This window comes from Channa argus, chromosome 6, assembly GCF_033026475.1.
Source record: "Channa argus isolate prfri chromosome 6, Channa argus male v1.0, whole genome shotgun sequence".
Taxonomy (NCBI): Eukaryota; Metazoa; Chordata; class Actinopteri; order Anabantiformes; family Channidae; genus Channa; species Channa argus.
Window position 1 is genome coordinate 8063020 of NC_090202.1, and position 19005 is coordinate 8082024.

The 19005-nt window shown below is 38.1% G+C and overlaps 3 protein-coding genes across 3 annotated transcripts; all 3 read right to left on the reverse strand.

Annotated features, from left to right (window-relative positions):
- Positions 1 to 1930: 1930 nt before the first annotated feature.
- On the reverse strand, positions 1931 to 5051 carry LOC137128936 (extracellular calcium-sensing receptor-like). The gene is made up of 5 exons (XM_067507646.1): positions 4788 to 5051; positions 3845 to 4639; positions 3471 to 3698; positions 3203 to 3326; positions 1931 to 2844 (listed from the first exon to the last, which is right to left on the reverse strand). Exons 1-5 carry the CDS (start codon positions 5049 to 5051, stop codon positions 1931 to 1933), a joined length of 2325 nt encoding a protein of 774 aa, XP_067363747.1.
- Positions 5052 to 8133: 3082 nt separating this feature from the next.
- LOC137128920 (extracellular calcium-sensing receptor-like) lies at positions 8134 to 11622 on the reverse strand. The gene is made up of 6 exons (XM_067507607.1): positions 11429 to 11622; positions 10993 to 11290; positions 10068 to 10862; positions 9739 to 9966; positions 9485 to 9608; positions 8134 to 9047 (listed from the first exon to the last, which is right to left on the reverse strand). The coding sequence occupies exons 2-6, from the start codon at positions 11254 to 11256 to the stop codon at positions 8134 to 8136; spliced, it is 2325 nt and encodes a 774-aa protein (XP_067363708.1). The 5' UTR covers positions 11257 to 11290; positions 11429 to 11622.
- A 507-nt stretch (positions 11623 to 12129) lies between these two features.
- LOC137129218 (extracellular calcium-sensing receptor-like) lies at positions 12130 to 18782 on the reverse strand. The gene is made up of 11 exons (XM_067508155.1): positions 18628 to 18782; positions 18147 to 18444; positions 17210 to 17998; positions 16868 to 17095; positions 16605 to 16728; positions 15299 to 16208; positions 13622 to 13699; positions 13204 to 13398; positions 12991 to 13105; positions 12800 to 12897; positions 12130 to 12178 (listed from the first exon to the last, which is right to left on the reverse strand). The coding sequence occupies exons 2-11, from the start codon at positions 18408 to 18410 to the stop codon at positions 12130 to 12132; spliced, it is 2850 nt and encodes a 949-aa protein (XP_067364256.1). The 5' UTR covers positions 18411 to 18444; positions 18628 to 18782.
- Between the last annotated feature and the right edge of the window lie 223 nt (positions 18783 to 19005).

A 19005-nucleotide genomic window follows, 5' to 3' on the forward strand; every position in this document is an offset into this window, starting at 1 on the left:
GTGGAAAATGTATTGTGTATTGTGAATACTTATACTGGATACTATACTTATACTATAATACTGGATGCTCTGTATGTACAAGCACAGCTGGGTTAGGCAGCAAAATTCAGGGTAAGTCAAAAGCTAAAGTAATTACAGTAAAAACTTTTAATACCTACATACAGTAAACATCTTGCTCTTAAGTCAAAGTCAGTCTCTGTCCTGTGTCTAGTTGTTGTACCATCCACCACCATGTTGTACCATCCATCCACCAAACCTGCTTAAGTGCTTGCTTTATGCTTCCATCATAGATATTCCTGGGTTTCTGTTGTAATCGACCGAAAACCCTGTGCTTTTCATACCAGCACTAAGGGTTACCTTTAGCTCTCTGTGATGCCAGAACAGCATATTATTCATAATTAAGAGAGGAAAACAAGAACTGACCAGGCTGACTAAGAGCCATAGTTTTGTTGAGCCTAGTTTTCCCTTAACTCTGAGCAGCAATGACTTCATGACTTTCTTTATGAATAAAATTTTAGCTATTAGAGAATTCATCAGTTCCTCCCCCCAAATATTACAGATAGATTCTCATGTACAACAGTGCTAGAATCATCAAGGCCCCAATCCCTCCTTGACTGCTTTTCACCCATAAATCTCACTGAGCTAACTTCAACTATAACCTAATCTAAACTAACAACCTGTCTACAAGACCCTATTCCAACTAAACTGCTCAAGGAAGCTTTACCCTTAATAAATAAGCTTGTATTAGATATCATTAATCTATATTTCAAAACAGGCTATGTACCACAGGCGTATAAGGTAGCTGTTATCAAACCACTACTTAAAAACCCTGTCTTGACCCAGGTGTTTTAGCCAATTGTAGACCAATATACAATCTCCCCTTTATTTCTAAAATCCTTTAAAAAGTGATGTAAGCTAACGGTTGCGCACAAGGGTTAGCTCTGAGGTTCCACAAGGCTCTGTGTTAGGACCAATAATTTTTACTTTATATATGTCTCCTGTAGGCAGCAATATTCGAAAACATAAATTGCCATTGCTATGCTGATGATACCCATCTATATCTATCTATAGAACCAGATGAAAATAAGTACTCCAGTACGATAAATTCAACAAGCAGGGCATGGGGTCCCTGGGGACTAGGCTTGGGACCCACTGACTTGTAATTCAAATACTGCTATAGATTATTACTATTGCAGTGTAATGTTAAATGAATTATAATTACAAAAAAAAAAACTTGAGTAAGCATCCCCACGTACGTGAACATTGCTATTGTATGTGTCCAGAGTAAATTTTTCTTATACTTATCACTTAAATTTTATTGTTGACTTGACTAAATATCAGATGGATCAGATGGGATTTAAATTTCAGATGTATTCTACATAATGCAGCTGTAGAATTGTAATCCATGAAGACCTAATTATTAATTTCTTATTATTATTTTTCATTTTACCTAAAGCTACACAAAAACAGGAAGTAATGATTAACCGATCATGAAGTAATGAGTGACTATTTGGCAACTATTCAGAATGTAGTGTCACTTTACTTGCGCGTACACAAAAAGAAATTCAGTAAAGAGATATTAATTTTTCTTTGTTCTCAACTGTTTGACCACAACAAAATAATTTATGTCAAATGTGTCAGATTACATGTTGTGAACTATATCAAATATAATCAGTTAATAAGCAAGTCAATATGAAGCTTGTGTATTTATTTTTACTTACATAACAAATATTAGCAAAAATGATTGCATTTTACATTGTATTAAAATCTATTGACCCCATATGCAGTGTCACATTTTATTTAGATAAAGAAGAAACATACTGTGGTATGTGATACAACTATTCGATATGTGTCTGTATAACACACTATTGTGTAAAAATGTATTTAGAATCTTTCTGCTGCACTGTTTTATGTATATTTAGCTACTATTTTAGAATGTCTTTGATGAACCTTTCCCCATCATATTCTTTTTTGAATTTTTCTCAGGTCTCAGTAAGATAATATAACATTTTGGAATAAAAATACAAGTTAACAGTCCAAAACTGGAGGCCAGAATAGCAAATATCTCCACAGCAACACTGAACTTCCCAGGAGAGCTGACATATGCTGGAATAAAAGTGATCCACACTGCACAGAAGATCAACATGCTGAAGGTGATAAATTTGGCCTCATTAAAGTTATCAGGCAGTTTCCGAGCCAGAAAAGCAAGAATAAAACAGAATGTGGCCAGAACACCTATGTACCCAAGTACAGCCCAAAAGCCTAAAGTTGATCCCAGAGCACATTCTAAGATGATTTTGTCTTTAATTACTTTAAAATTCTTAAATGGAAAAGGTGGAGAAATTGTTAACCAGAGGATACATATTATAACCTGTATGAGAGTGAAAACCAGAACACTGAGTCTCTGCTGTGTTGGTCCAAACCATTTCATCACATTACTGCCTGGAAGTGAAGCCCTGAAGGCCATTAACACCACCATAGTTTTCCCCAGAACACAGGAGATACAGAGGACAAAGGTGATGCCAAATGCTGTGTGTCGCAGCATGCAGGACCACTCAGAGGGTCGGCCGATAAAGGTCAGAGAGCACAGGAAGCACAGAGTCAAGGAGAAGAGCAGCAGGAAGCTCAGCTCAGAGTTGTTGGCCCTGACAATAGGAGTTTTCCTGTATCTGAAGAAAATGAAGGCTACAACAGCAGTCATGCATGTTCCAAATAAAGATGCTGCAGTGAGCAGTGCTCCCATCATTTCTTCATATGATAGAAACTCTGCCTCCTTCTTTACACAGGCATCTCTTCTCTCATTAGACCAGGATTCAGTAGGACATTTCACACAGGTGATAGAATCTGAAATGTATTAAAGCAGATGTAAGACTTTAGGATTATAGTTTTATAACTTCTTCATTAACCCTAAGCATATAAAACAGTACACAGTACATTATACCAATGTAAAACCATATGACAATCCCATGGCATGATCATTAGATGATCATGTATATAGAATAAAACCAAGCCTTGTTATTAAATACATATGTATTATTTTCGTTTGTTTTGTCAGAGTTGTAATGAAGCTTTGTAAAATAGAACAGAAAACAAAAAAGGATTTTTTTAAGATTGAAACATGAGATTGACAGCTTTTCTGTTGTTGATTGATGTTCAGAAGCAGGTATTACCAAACCTGTAATGTTCTTTAATATTATCAGACCTGTGATGTTGCTTATTTCTCCCTCTGCACATCTTATACAATCATAGCAGCAGACAGGTTTTCCTTTCTGGAGAACTTTGCGAGTTCCTGGGGGACATTTCTCACTGCAAACTGACACAGGAACCTGCATGAACAACAGGAGTATGCAAAAATGTTTCAGCACTCACTTTAAAACGCTGTGGCAATCCACTTATTTTAATGCTATATAATGACAGTAATACATATTTGTATAGTAATAAATATTTATGATGATGAATTGTTTTCTTACTTGTTTGGAGTTTTGTACCCATATTAAAGACCTATGTTGCAGACTCAGCTGTTTGTTTACAGGTAAAGATGCATCATAAAGACCAACTGTGACAAAGTCCACAATGCCATTTTCCCTTGGCTGCCAGTTTATAATTTCATACTTTGCTGGTGGGTCTCCATTCTCATTAAAGTAAACTTCATCTCCTTCCTTTGTTTTGAAATGAATCTTTCTTAGGTGTTTTAAAATCTAAAAAGACGTGTCAATTCAGGTAAATATTTCAATCTGTGTGTTTTTCTTTTTTTTATCACTCAATGGCATCATAGACTGCAACAATTTATTTTTCAATATTTTAATTATTTTGGTGTGACTTAATGTAAAGACTACTCACTCACCACGAATGGATCCAGCTGCACCTTGTAGTTACATGTTTCATTACAGCCAAGCATATTATGAAGTGCATGGGCCACAGCATACACTCCTTTATAGACATTGTTGAATATGGGCATAAGTGACATATCAGTGAAGCTGTGCTGCAATCCACTCAGATCTTCATGTCCAGTACATTCTTTCTGATTCTCTGCTGATGACTTTGAATACTTTAATTTACAGCTAAACAGTGTTTCCCAGAACTCTGTAAACATTTCAGCACCAGATGAATTGAGTGGCTTCACATCTAATATAAACTCTCTCATGCCACTGACATGTGCTTTGGGGATGGCCAGGCCAATGGCACCATCCAAAATGTGATGCTGATCCATTTCTGCAGTTTGGGAATCGAAGATCCAGCCTTCACTTCCTACCCACTGGTACCCAGTCAGCTTGTGCTCAGAAAACTGATACATTAGCACATCCAGATCCAAGAAAGAGAGGAAAGCCACAATTACCTTGGAAGTAGATTGCTTTATCATTTGAATTATATTTAGTATTTTGTTTGGTGGATCTGTTCTAATGAAAGACACAGAATAATCCAGACAGATGCCCAGCTGCTGTGCAGTTTCTGTGAATGTAGCCATTCCATTATTGCCATAATCATCATTGCTGCTTATAGCTCCAACCCAAGTCCAACCAAAGTGTTTGACCAACTGGGCCAGAGCTCTGCTCTGATAGTAGTCACTGGGTATGGTTCTGAGGAAGGATGGGTACTTGGTTTTGTCGCTGAGACAAGCACAGGTGGCAAATGGGCTGATCTAAAAGATAAAAGACACAACTTCCTAAAATAAAAATGTAACATTAAAAACATACATGGATTTACATTTGCAGTGAACAGTTAGAGTAACTGTTCACAATATAAAATTTTGATATAGATATAATATTGAATGCACTCATCTTACCCACCTCTGGGATATTAAAGGGTCCAATAACAGTAGCGACAGCCATGCAAGGAGAGGAAGAGGTCTCTCCCATTATTGCTTGTACTTGTGCAGGTCTGGTACATAGAGTCTCAGACTGTGCAAACACAACTTCATTACCATTAGCCAAGGCCAGTGCCGCCTGCACACTTCTAGCAATGGAGCTGCAAGTATCATACATTTTATATCCCAGAGAGATTCCAGGTAGTAGCTCAGTGCTGTTATTAATCTCCTCAATGGCAAAAATCATAGCCTGGGCAAACTGGAACGCTCTGAAATTCAAACTTGATGTAAACAGTTTTAAAAATGTGTACTAGTAGTAGAATTAGAAATAGAAACAAAATATGTAATACAAGTATTTCATGGTGGTAATACACACAACAGGTATTTAAAATCACATATTTAATCAATGTGGGGGGAAATAAATCTGTATAATTTACCTGATACATTCCAGAGGCACTGGTTTGTGAGTGTAGCTTTCCTGTCTGTCTTTCCAGCTACTGTGGAAAGAGAAGATTCCCCCTAATATAATATCCCCACCTTTAGATAGATGGGTGTTCTCAGGGTCTCCTCTATGCCAACATACTGGCTCCTGTGCCTGTGAGAAAGAAGCCACCAACAATGTCTTTAAAAGTGCCAAGGCCCACTCTGGCCACTTCTGTGTGGACGCCATGCTGTCAAAGAAAACTAAACAACTGCATGGAATGACATGGCCTTTGATGTAGATCAAAATATTGTGTTGGCATTTATACATTTTAGATGTCTCTCTCTCTCTCTCTCTCTCTCTCTCTCACACACACACACACACACACACAAACTGATATTTCATATCTGTGGACCTATAGTACCAGGCTGGGGGAAGAAAAATGATGTGCCAAAACACTAAAACATCCTGGTTATAAGGCAAATAAAAATAACTTTAAGTATTATCCAACAAAACTTTGGAATTATGCCGCACCTTTTTATTTTTTTAAATAATTAACAAGGTGTCAATTTACTTTAGGGTATTTTAAATAACAGTTAATGACTTAATAAGCATTAAGTAATTGTTAACCATAATAATTTCCAAATGGAGTTCATATTAACTAAGGTATGATCTTATATATTACTTACAATTTATACTGCATCCACTCACTTTACCTAATTACATACATTTACATACATATTACAAGCTAATTAATGCTTATTAACAGTTAAGTAATAAAATATAAGCATCAAACAATTGTTAACAGTTGGCTACTGTTGATATTAAGTAAGGGTCTATACGTGCCTTTTAAGGTCTTTAGAAACATTAGTAAATGGTTGATGCTAATTACCATGTACATAATGATAATACAGAAAGCAGTTTATATAAATGTTCTTTCAAGGGTAGTGATTGTCCACATGACCATTTACAAACTTAAAATTTCTTTTGATAAAGGCTGAAATCAAAGAACGAACTCCAGGCTTTATCTTCATGTAACCTTTTATACGTTATTGGGAATGTTTTGTTGTTTGTTAACAATAAAGTTCTTTACTGCTGATTTTTTCAAAGGAGTATTAGATAGATATTTTTACAATGTGCTTATGATACATTGTTCTGTTCCATGATATTACCAGGATCTTACCATGTAAACTAGATTATTCAATTTTGCAAGCAATTAACACCAACCTTTGCATGTAAATAATGCAAGGTTACTATGTAAAACATGACTATTTACTCGGTAAGTAAGGTGAAATTGTAAAAGAAAGCCTTGTCTGCTTCCATGGTAATACCAGGATCTTATATAAATGTTAGTAGCTTATTCTCTTTTCTGTGCAATCAACACAAATGTTAATCATACAAATTTTGCAAGGTTAGTAATTACACAGCAGTTTGTTGACTCAATGGGAAGAGGTTTAGCCAGGGGTACAGAAGTCTCCCAATTCAAATCCCAGTGCATGCACCAGGTGTGTCCTTCAGCAAGCTCCCTGGGCTCCGCCTGTGGCTGCCCCCTGCTCCTCCTAGGTGGATGGATTAAATGCAGAGTATCTATTCTACTGTAACATGTACAATATATGTAAATGTATGTGCACTTAGTGACCAACAACGCTTCTATACTTAAAAAATGACTATTTACTCAGTAAGTAAGTTGAAACTGTACTGGAAAAGTAAGCCTTTTCTGCATTCATGGTATTTACCAGGATACTTTCTTGGTGTTACCAAGAAAAGGTTACCTGTATGTATTTGGGAGGAGTAAATCCTTCTGTGAAGATTATAAATCATACCGGTCGTGGTTATTCTCTCTAGAGAGATAGATAGAGAAGAGATAGAGAGTAATTGTGCTTCTGCAGTGGACTAAAGGTCAAAATTTCCTAGTTGACTTTGTCCTGGTTGTATCTAATCTGTTCAGTATTGTCTATAAATTTAGTGCATAAACAAGAACAAGCTATGTAGTACTGCTAAGAGTGTATTTTAACTGCAAGCAGTAACATTAGTATGTGTAGGTTTCAGCAATGTTAAAGACGTATCCATATATCCATAACAAAGCAGAACACTTATTTACCTCTAATGGCCAAGTAAGGGGTGTTGAAGAGTTGTCCCATTTCATATTTTCAACCACTACCCCTTACAACCCCTTTTTTAAGGGGGAAACCTGAAAATAAAACTTGAAAATTAGGGAGCACTCAATATGATTTCATATCCCTAGTCAATCCCTTTCAGTATAATTGGGACCAGGCACAAGTCTCCAGAAGAGCTAGGGTACAGCTAATGTAATGAAAAAAATAATATCCAGGGCAAATTGCTGACTGAACTGTTCGTTCTGTCATATCCTTCTGCCAACGTCAGACTGTTTACATGTGTGAGGTTCTGAACAATTGAAAGTACATATAATCAGGTCCTAATGTATAACCCATGTGGGTCATAAATAGCTGACACAGACGTGTTGTTGTTTCATCATTTTAATCTCTGATAATGTTAAAAACTGTTTAAAAAGAAATAATTGAACTGTTTAACATGTGTATTTATTTTTAGTTTTTAAATATTTAAAAATATGATAGTATATTAAATTGTAATTCATGCTGACATGCCACAGGTTAAGTCAGAGATTAATTATTTACAGAGGTAAAATATTGCAATGGTAAATTAAATATTGCACAAAAAAAAATTGATGCTTGATTACCAAATTATTATGTAAACAGTTGTTGTATAACATCTCTGCTACTGTATTCCATGTACAGTATGTTATTTATATGTTTTTTACAAATGTGTCAGAATGTTTTTGGTGACCCATTCTCCATAATATTTTTTTTTGTGTAAATTTGATTAGAATGTCCCTGCTGCCATGTTTTATGTATATTTATCTAATATTTTAGAATGTCTTTGGTCCTCCCTTCCCCATCATATTCTTTTTTGTATTCTTTTCAGGTCTCAGTAAGATAATATAACATTTTGGAATAAAAATACAAATTAACAGCCCAAAACTGGAGGCCAGAATAGCAAATATCTCCACAGCAACACTGAACTTCCCAGGAGAGCTGACATATGCTGGAATAAAAGTGATCCACACTGCACAGAAGATCAACATGCTGAAGGTGATAAATTTGGCCTCATTAAAGTTATCAGGCAGTTTCCGAGCCAGAAAAGCAAGAATAAAACAGAATGTGGCCAGAACACCTATGTACCCAAGTACAGCCCAAAAGCCTAAAGTTGATCCCAGAGCACATTCGAAGATGATTTTGTCTTTGGTTACTTTAAAATTCTTAAATGGAAAAGGAGGAGAAATTGTTAACCAGAGGATACATATTAAAAGCTGTATGAGAGTGAAAACCAGAACACTGAGTCTCTGCTGTGTTGGTCCAAACCATTTCATCACATTACTGCCTGGAAGTGAAGCCCTGAAGGCCATTAACACCACCATAGTTTTCCCCAGAACACAGGAGATACAGAGGACAAAGGTGATGCCAAATGTTGTGTGTCGCAGCATGCAGGACCACTCAGAGGGTCGGCCGATAAAGGTCAGAGAGCACAGGAAGCACAGAGTCAAGGAGAAGAGCAGCAGGAAGCTCAGCTCAGAGTTGTTGGCCCTGACAATAGGAGTTTTCCTGTATCTGAAGAAGATGAAGGCTACAACAGCAGTCATGCATGTTCCAAATAAAGATGCTGCAGTGAGCAGTGCTCCCATCATTTCTTCATATGATAGAAACTCTGCCTCCTTCTTTACACAGGCATCTCTTCTCTCATTGGACCAGAATTCAGGAGGACATTTCACACAGGTGATGGAATCTGAAAAGCAATAAAAAGCAGATGTTAGAGTTGCTTCATTATTTTGGAAACATAAGTCAGACAATTCTTATGTAATGCTGGATGAAAAAAAACAATCCAATAGCATTATTTATTTTTTATTTTTATTTTATTATTTTAAGCTTCAATGTATTTTTTTTAGTATTGCTTTACTTAACATATAAAATATGTTAGTGGTCTGCAAAGTTACATTTGATACAAAGGGGGTTGAAAACAATACAAATGTGACCAATTGGAATTTTCCCATTAGTTAACAAGCAACAAACTTTTTTTGTGTAAGCTAGACTCAAAGTTTGAATGATTACTTTAATGCCACTTTGAAATTTTTAAAACATTGCCATTCCCCTCATTTTCATTAAATAATTGTTTTCTTTTGTAGTATGTTGAAGTACAAAACTGGGCATTAATTGTCAGTACACCTGTAATGTTGCTTATTTCTCCCTCTGCACATCTGATACAGTCATAGCAGCAGACAGGTTTTCCTTTCTGGAGAACTTTGCGAGTTCCTGGGGGACATTTTTCATTGCAAATTGACACAGGAACCTGCATGAACAACACGAGAATTATAAAATCTACCAGCAATTCAAAAAGCAGTTTTCTCTACAGAGTTCCTATTAATTTTGATGCATTACTATGAGTAAATAGATATAATAGGAATTGATTGATAATTCACCTGTTTCAAGCTCTGTGTCCATATTAAAGACTTATTTTGCAGACTCAGTTGTTTGTCTGGAGGTAAAGACGCATCATAAAGACCAACTGTGACAAACTCCACAATGCCATTTTCTCCTGGCTGCCAGTTTATAATTTCATACTTTGCTGGTGGGTCTCCATTCTCATTAAAGTAAACATCATGTCCTTGCTTTGTTTTGAAGTTAATTTTTCGTATGTGTTGTAATATCTAAAACAATATGACATGGCAGACTGCAACAGTTTGCAGTTTTTTATTATATTTTGTGACTTTTTGACTTTTTTGAAAGACGATTTTATGTATTTACTCACTGTGAATGGATCCAGCTGCACCTTGTAGTTACATGTTTCATTGCAGCCAAGAATATTATGAAGTGCATGGGCCACAGCATACACTCCTTTATAGACATTGTTGAATATGGGCATAAGTGACATATCAGTGAAGCTGTGCTGCAATCCACTCAGATCTTCATGTCCAGTACATTCTCTCTGATTCTCTGCTGATGACTTTGACTGATTGAACTTACAGCTAAATAATGCTTCCCAGAACTCTTTTAACATATCATTGCCTGATGTATTGAGTGGCTTCACATCTAATATAAACTCTCTCATGCCACTGACATGTGCTTTGGGGATGGCCAGGCCAATGGCACCATCCAAAATGTGATGCTGATCCATTTCTGCAGTTTGGGAATCAAATATCCAGCCCTCGCTGCCTACCCACTGGTAGCCAGTCAAGTTGTAGTAAGATAATTTATACATTAGCACATCCAAATCCATGTGGGAGAGGAAAGTCACAATGACCCTGGAGGTGGAAGCCTTTATAATGTCAATTATCTTCTGTAGTTTGTCTGGTGGATCTGTTCTAAAGAAAGATACAGAATACTCCAGACAGATTCCCAGCTGCTGTGCAGTTTCTGTGAATGTAGCCATGCCATTGTTGCCATAATCATCATTAGTTCTTATAGCTCCAACCCAAGTCCAGCCAAAGTGTTTGACCAACTGGGCCAGGGCTCTGCTCTGATAGTAGTCACTGGGTATGGTTCTGAGGAAGGATGGGTACTTGGTTTTGTCACTGAGACAAGCACAGGTGGCAAAGTGGCTGATCTGAAAAAAATAAAAAGACCTCCCAAGATACAAATGTAAAACATTCAAAGGGTCACATTTTGTATTAGAAAGTACAATATTTGCAGAATAAAGTTTTTCAAAAATAAAATTTCATATCAATCTTACCCACCAGTGGGATATGAAAGGGTCCGATGACAGTAGCTATAGCCATGCAAGGAGAGGAGGAGGTTTCTCCTATTACTGCCTGTACTTGTGCAGGTCTGGTACATGGTGTCTCAGACTGTACAAACTCCGCTTCATTACCATTTGCCAAGGCCAGTGCAACCCTCACACTTCTGGCAATAGAACCACAAGTGTCGAATAATTTATAACCAAGAGAAATGCCAGGCAATAAATCTGTGCTGTTATTAATCTCCTCAATGGCAAAAAGCATAGCCTGGGCAATCTGGAAATCTCTGAAATTTAAACTTGATCCACACAGTTTTAAATTGTTGCATAAAATTGTTGAAATAGAAATATTACAATAGTATAGTAAGCATTTAATTGCATTATTATAAACAAGAATGAATAATAATTAAAACTAATATTCGACATTTAGAATTTACCTGGTGCATTCTAGTGGCAGGGGTTTGCGGGTGTATGTATCTTTTCTATCCTTCCAGCTGCTATGGAATGAGAAGATTCCCCCTAATATAATGTCACCATCCTTAGATAGCTGGGGGTATTCTGGATCCCCTGTCTGCTGACATATCTGCTCTTCAGCTTGGTAGAATGATGTCACCAACAACAGCTGTAACAGTGCCCAGCCCTGCTCTGGCCACTTGTGTGTGGACATCATCCTCTTGACTGAAATTAAGAGCTGGACAGAATTACCTGTACAACAATGTAAATCAAAGGCTTGCATTGGTATTTATACATATACTTAGGTAAGAGAACTGCATAATAATGTAATACAAGTCCATCCCCGTGGACCCACGTGGGGTGGGAGAAGGGAGGTGCTTATTTGTGTTGTCACTTTTTGTGTTATTACACACTATTCAGATGTGTTATATGTATGATAAACCGGTTGTCCAGGAAAAAGTTTGTTAATTCAGTTCATTGTTCCTTTAGACCCCATGTCAAGTTTCTACAGTGTGCAGCTGTTTGACAAAAATTCGCAAGCTCAGCCATTTACTTCAACTGCCTGGGGTGAATAGAGAACAGAGAAAAAAAACAAGAAAAAAGAGCAACAAGGGGAACAAGCAACATACACAAATATCGGGCAGGTTGGTAGAGGCATTGACTGCAACTACGGAACACATAGCTCCTAAGCTGGGGATACTTCCAGACGGGTATGGAGAATGGGAGAACCACAACTATAGGGAAAAGGAAATGCAATGGTAGCATACACACGGTATGCATGGAGACGAGAGGAGAAGAGAGGGTGATGGAAGCATAACTAAGAGCTAGTTTAGAATCACTCAGCCAGCTCTACATATAAGCTCTATCAAAAAGAAAAGTTTTAAGTCTAGCCTTAAAAGTAAAAAAAAAAAAAAAAGCTCTACATTTAAGCTCTATCATAAGTTTTAAGTCTAACCTTAAAAGTAGAGAGGGCATTAGCCTCCCAAATATCAACCTGGAGCTGGTTCCACAGGAGAGGAGCTTAAAAGATAAAGACTCTGCCCCCATTCTACTTTTAGAGAATCTGGCAACCACAAGTAGACCTGCACTATGACAGGGAAGTGTTCTATAAAGGCCCATTCCAGTGGGTACAATACACACTATTATTCTCTCTAATATCATGCTGTAAAAATGCAATGTAAATAAAAGTGGCCATGACCCTAGGCTGGCAATCTAAGTATGGGACTTATGGGCTTTGATGTAGATTGGGAGGCGAGGAGAATTTTCGAGGAAAATAGTTGGTGACAAAGGTTGTGGCATTGAAAACAGCAGACTGTTGCCAAAGTCAGGATGTTAGCATACAACAGAGCACAAACCCTCTAGAAGAAGAAGCTGTGGCCAAGTTGATGATGCGCCAGGGTGCAGAGTCAGGGAGGAACCTGTCCAGGAACAAACGCTGTGGCCAAGCTACGCTCTGAGGAGCAGGGAAAGGAAACAGGACAGAAGCAGGAATTAGAGCAGATGCAGCAGAGGCAGTCTGAGTGGAGAAAAGGGTGGTGGTACAAACCCCCTCGAGAACAGGAGCACTGATCAAGTTGATCCTAATGACCGTTTCAGGACTGCAGGCTGCATTGAGTTGAATGGCTGCGTTCAGACCACAGGTGGTGTAAACCAGGATGGAGCTTTCCAGAACACAGGCTGTGTCGACAAAGATGGACCCTTCTGCATTTCAAGTGGTGTTGACCTTGGCAGGCCCTTCTGGACCACAGATGGCGCTGACCTGGATGAGCCCCATCGAAAGATTGGGACAAGCCCCTCTAGATTGCTGGTGGTGTCTGCCCATGATGGAACAGATGTGAAGATTGGCATAGATGAGGTGTTAGCTGATTTACTGTAGGGACTGCCAGGAGCCTCAGGAGGAGTGGAGTGTTCACCCATTGATGAGCAGACCAAGTCTCCGTTGATGAGAGTCAACCTGTGCCATGAACAAGCACAGGAACAGATGACGCAACAGCTGACCCAGGAGCAGGCTTAATAACAGACTCAGCTTCAGTCAACTTAGGGACAGGTATAATGTTGGCCAACCCAGGAACAGACAAGATTGCAGCCAGTTCATGAACTGGTAGGGAATCGGCCGACTCAGGAACTGGTGGAGTGTCAGCTGAATGGGAATAGGAACTGGCAAGACGTCAGCCAACCTCGAGACGAACACAGGATCAGGCTCAGGAACGAGCTTGATGTCGGTCGACACAGGGATGAGAACACACAGGCTGTTTCTGACCTCAGTAATAGAATAAGGAACATGTAGGGTGTCAACCAGCCCAGGAACAGGTTCAGAAACAGGCAGGTTGTCAATTGACTTGGTAATAAGGGAAGCGGACTCAGGAACAAGCTCTGGTGCAGATGGGGTGTTGGCCAACTCAGGAGCTAATCCCAACTGAGTCAGGAACTGGCTCTAGTTTAGGCGGGAAATCAGCCAATTCAGGAACTGATGGGATTTTGGCTAAAACAGGGAGAGGCAGGGTGTCGGCCAACCCACGAACAGAAATGGGACAAGGGAATGTGTTGGCTGCCACCAGGAAAGGTTCAGGACCAAACTGGGAAATAACTAGAAAACAGTTCAAAACATGTTTGTGTGGTGACTGTGGACCTGAGTGAGGGTATTCTGTTACATTTGAGGATGAGTCTTGTTTGTTTCTCTGATGTTTTGGTGGTTGTGACCTGGGCTCTGATGTGTCGTCTGCTAGTTCTAAGGGAGAGTGCTCAGGGGAAGAAGTAGGCTGAATGCTGCACACTATTGCCATGAAACAGGGTGCACCACGTTCTCCTCAGCCACCACAACAATTTTTGAGGTGCCACCATATTCGGACTTCGTTTGTAAATTCTTGACTCTTCACTTTCCTAAACGTTCTGTGTGATTCCTGTGCATTCACAAAGCCCTGCAGTCTCACACTCTTTTGTTGAGCTTTAACGTATCCTAAAAAAGAATGACTAGAATATGCTTTCATTTTGCAAACTGGATTCATGAATAGAAATATCAAAGTATAAACAAATGTGGGGTTTACCATGCCATGAGTCTGATAAAGACATTTCTTTGACTTGTTTTCTGAGGAGAACACAGAGGATTATTTTGGAAAAGAATAACTTTCCATGTATTTTATTAAAGAACCAGAACCTCTCCTCACATGTGTTTGTGCATGCACATCTGTTTAAATGGAGAAATGATAAAATATCTTTTTTCTTTTTTTATAGAGAAGCACAGATGACATCTGTAATTTCAATTTATTCAACGACCTATCCATATTGTAGTTGCTAGGTTTAGACAATTATACGAGACAGCATTGTAGCAGAAATTCATATTTCACACAGAACAAAGAAATTATATTTCAGTAAATTTGGAGAAAGACTGTGGACTAGTAGATGATTATTCAGTTGGTCACTGTACTGAAAAATAAAGCCTCTGATGAGATAAACAAACAGCTTTAGCAGTGCCCTAATTTTTAGTGCAGCAAGCTACACATTTATGATATTTTTACTTTATTGCAAGCATTTCTAAACATTGAAAGCTGGTCAGCTTATATAGTGGCTTTTACACAAATTGCTTAACAATGTTCACACATGCACACTCATGATGGTGACTGCCATTAGAAGTGCTTGCCTTGGGACTCTGTGTTGTGGGGTTTGGGTTCTTACCCAAGGTCATTTCGACATGTAGCCATGTGCTACTGCACAACAAACCGTGGTCTACTTTTAAAAGATAAAAAACTTTGAAGGTGTGGTTGGTTTTGTATGTACTTTATATATGCTATGTCACAAATGTATTAGTAACAATGAAGTGGTACAGTGGTATATTTGACATGCTATTTTATGTATACTTTGTCTTTGTTGCCCCTTTCCCCATAATATTCTTTTTAGTATTTTCCTCTGGTCTTAATAAAATAACGTAACATTTTGGAATAAAAATACAAATTAACAGTCCAAAACTGGAGGCCAGAATAGCAAATATCTCCACAGCAACACTGAACTTCCCAGGAGAGCTGACATATGCTGGAATAAAAGTGATCCACACTGCACAGAAGATCAACATGCTGAAAGTGATAAATTTGGCCTCATTAAAGTTATCAGGCAGTTTCCGAGCCAGAAAAGCAAGAATAAAACAGAATGTGGCCAGAACACCTATGTACCCAAGTACAGCCCAAAAGCCTAAAGTTGATCCCAGAGCACATTCTAAGATGATTTTGTCTTTGGTTACTTTAAAATTCTGAAACGGAAAAGGAGGAGAAATTGTTAACCAGAGGATACATATCATAACCTGTATGAGAGTGAAAACCAGAACACTGAGTCTCTGCTGTGTTGGTCCAAACCATTTCATCACATTACTGCCTGGAAGTGAAGCCCTGAAGGCCATTAACACCACCATAGTTTTCCCCAGAACACAGGAGATACAGAGGACAAAGGTGATGCCAAATGCTGTGTGTCGCAGCATGCAGGACCACTCAGAGGGTCGGCCGATAAAGGTCAGAGAGCACAGGAAGCATAGAATCAAGGAGAAGAGCAGCAGGAAGCTCAGCTCAGAGTTGTTGGCCCTGACAATAGGAGTTTTCCTGTATCTGAAGAAAATGAAGGCTACAACAGCAGTCATGCATGTTCCAAATAGAGATGCTGCAGTGAGCAGTGCTCCCATCATTTCTTCATATGATAGAAACTCTGCCTCCTTCTTTACACAGGCATCTCTTCTCTCATTGGACCAGAATTCAGGCAGACATTTCACACAGGTGATAGAATCTGAAAAACAATAAAAAGCAGATGTTAGATGTGCTGAGTATCTTGTCGGCAGTCTTTCAGCATCACATCTATACATATTAGAAAGAACAATATTACCAGATGCTTTGTGGGTAACTTTTTGTCATTATTGATTTTAATTTGTAATTTTTTTTGGTTTACTTTAACATTTTTAAAGATAGCATGATATTCTATTTTGTACATTTACACTGTAATACAGCATGACATTACAAACAACACAAACTTTACAAAGCTGCCTTAAAAAGTTTTAATTTATTTTTAATTAATGTTTAATCCTGTTTTAGAAACTCTTCAGTTTCTTAAGATTACCATGTGAGACTAAAAAAGCTTTTCCATTTCTCTCTAAAGTGCAAAACTGTGCATTAAATATCACTAGACCTGTAATGTTGCTAATTTCTCCCTCTGCACATCTTATACAGTCATAGCAGCAGACAGGTTTTCCTTTCTGGAGAACTTTGCGAGTTCCTGGGGGACATTTCTCACTGCAAACTGATACAGGAACCTGCAAATATATATATATATACATAGCACTCACTTTGGATAGTTTTTAAAACTATTGTTGTTGCAAAACTCTTTCATGTTGATGAAAACTGTCACAGCAAACAATAATTATAAATGAAATGGGTAAAATGATAGCACACCTGTTTTGAGTTCTGTGTCCATATTAAAGACTTATTTTGCAGACTCAGCTGTTTGTCTGCAGGTAAAGATGCATCAAAAATACCAACTTTGACAAAACCCACAATTCCATTTTCTGTTGGCTGCCAGTTTATAATTTCATACTTTGCTGGTGCGTCTCCATTCTCATCAAAGTAAACATAATCTCCTTCTTTTGTTTTGAAATGAATCTTTCTTAGGTGCTGTAAAATCTAGAACATAATGTATTCAGTTAATTACTGTATGACATATGTATATGTCAGCATAATAGACAGACTGCAACAATTAAAATTTTCTAGGAATGTAATTGTTTAGATATTACTTACGGTAAATGGGTCCAGCTGCACCTTGTAGTTACATGTTTCATTACAGCCAAGAATATTATGAAGTGCATGGACCACAGCATACACTCCTTTATAGACATTGTTGAATATGGGCATAAGTGACATATCAGTGAAGCTGTGCTGCAATCCACTCAGATCTTCATGACCAGTACATTCTCTCTGATTCTCTGTTGATGACACCTTGAATTTACAGCTAAATAATGTTTCCCAGAACTCTGTAAACATTTCAGTACCTGATGAAATTAGTGGCTTCACATCTAATATGAACTCTCTCATGCCACTGACATGTGCTTTGGGGATGGCCAGGCCTATAGCACCATCCAAAATGTGATGTTGATTCATTTCTGCAATTTGGGAATCAATTATCCAGCCCTCACTGCCTACCCACTGGTACCCAGTTAAGTTGTGTTGAGACAACTCATATATTAGCACATCCATATCTGGGAAGGGAAGGAAAGCAATAATCACTTTGGAGGTGGCAAGCTTGATAATTTCAATTATCTTCTGTAGTTTGTTTGGTGGATCTGTTCTAAAGAAAGACACAGAATACTCCAGACAGATGCCCAGCTGCTGTGCAGTTTCTGTGAATGTAGCCATTCCATTGTTGCCATAATCATTATTGCTTCTTATGGCTCCAACCCAAGTCCAACCAAAGTGTTTGACCAACTGGGCCAGGGCTCTGCTCTGATAGTAGTCACTGGGTATGGTTCTGAGGAAGGATGGGTTTTTGGTTTTGTCACTTAGACAAGCACAGGTGGCAAAGTGGCTGATCTAAAAGATAAAAAGGCCTCCTGAGATAAATATGGTAAATTTAAAACATCCACAAAGTCACATATATTCTTAAGAGACAAAGAAACAGCTTTTACAATGCTATACTTTTTTCACAAAAATAATGTTTAAAATAACCAATGCTACCCACAAGTGGGATATGAAAAGGTCCAATGACATTTGCAATACCCATGCAAATAGAGGATGAGGTCTCTCCCATTATTGCTTGTACTTGTGCAGATCTGGTACATGGAACCTTGGACTGTGCAGACACAACTTCATTACCATTAGCCAAAGCCATTGCAACCGTCACACTTTTGGCAATGGAGCCACAAGTATCATACATTTTATATCCCAGAGTGATGCCAGGTAGTAGCTCTGTGCTGTTATTAATCTGCTCAATAGCAAAAAGCATAGCCTGGGCAAACTGGAACTCTCTGAAATTTAACCTTGATGCACACAGTTTGAAATATTTGTACCAGCAGTGCAAATTTTAAGAGAAATAATAAAATACAATATAAATATGTATAATAATACAATCACTAGTAAATATTATATTGTCAATATCAATAATAAGATAATAATTTTAATCCTTACTTTGGTAAACTTTTGTACCTGTTTTGTATCTGTACCTCGTGCATTCCAGTGGCAGTGGTTTGTTTCTGTAGTTATCTTCTCTGTCTTTCCAGCTGCTGTGAAAAGAGAAGATTCCCCCCAGTATAATGTCACCATCTTTAAAGAGCTGGGGGTTCGCAGGATCCCCTCTCTGCTGGCATACTGGTTCATCTGCCTCACAGACAGATGCCACCAGCAAAAGCTGTAAAACTCCCCAGCCCCACTCTGGCCACTTCTTTGTGGACGTCATACTGTCTGAGAGAAATAAACAACTGGGTGGAATCAAATACATGTACACTAAAGAAGTTGAAGAAGCCGAGTTGATATTTATACTATTTGCATCAGGTGGGAAAAACTGTGATGTTTCACTTGTAACCCTATTTTATATATATTTA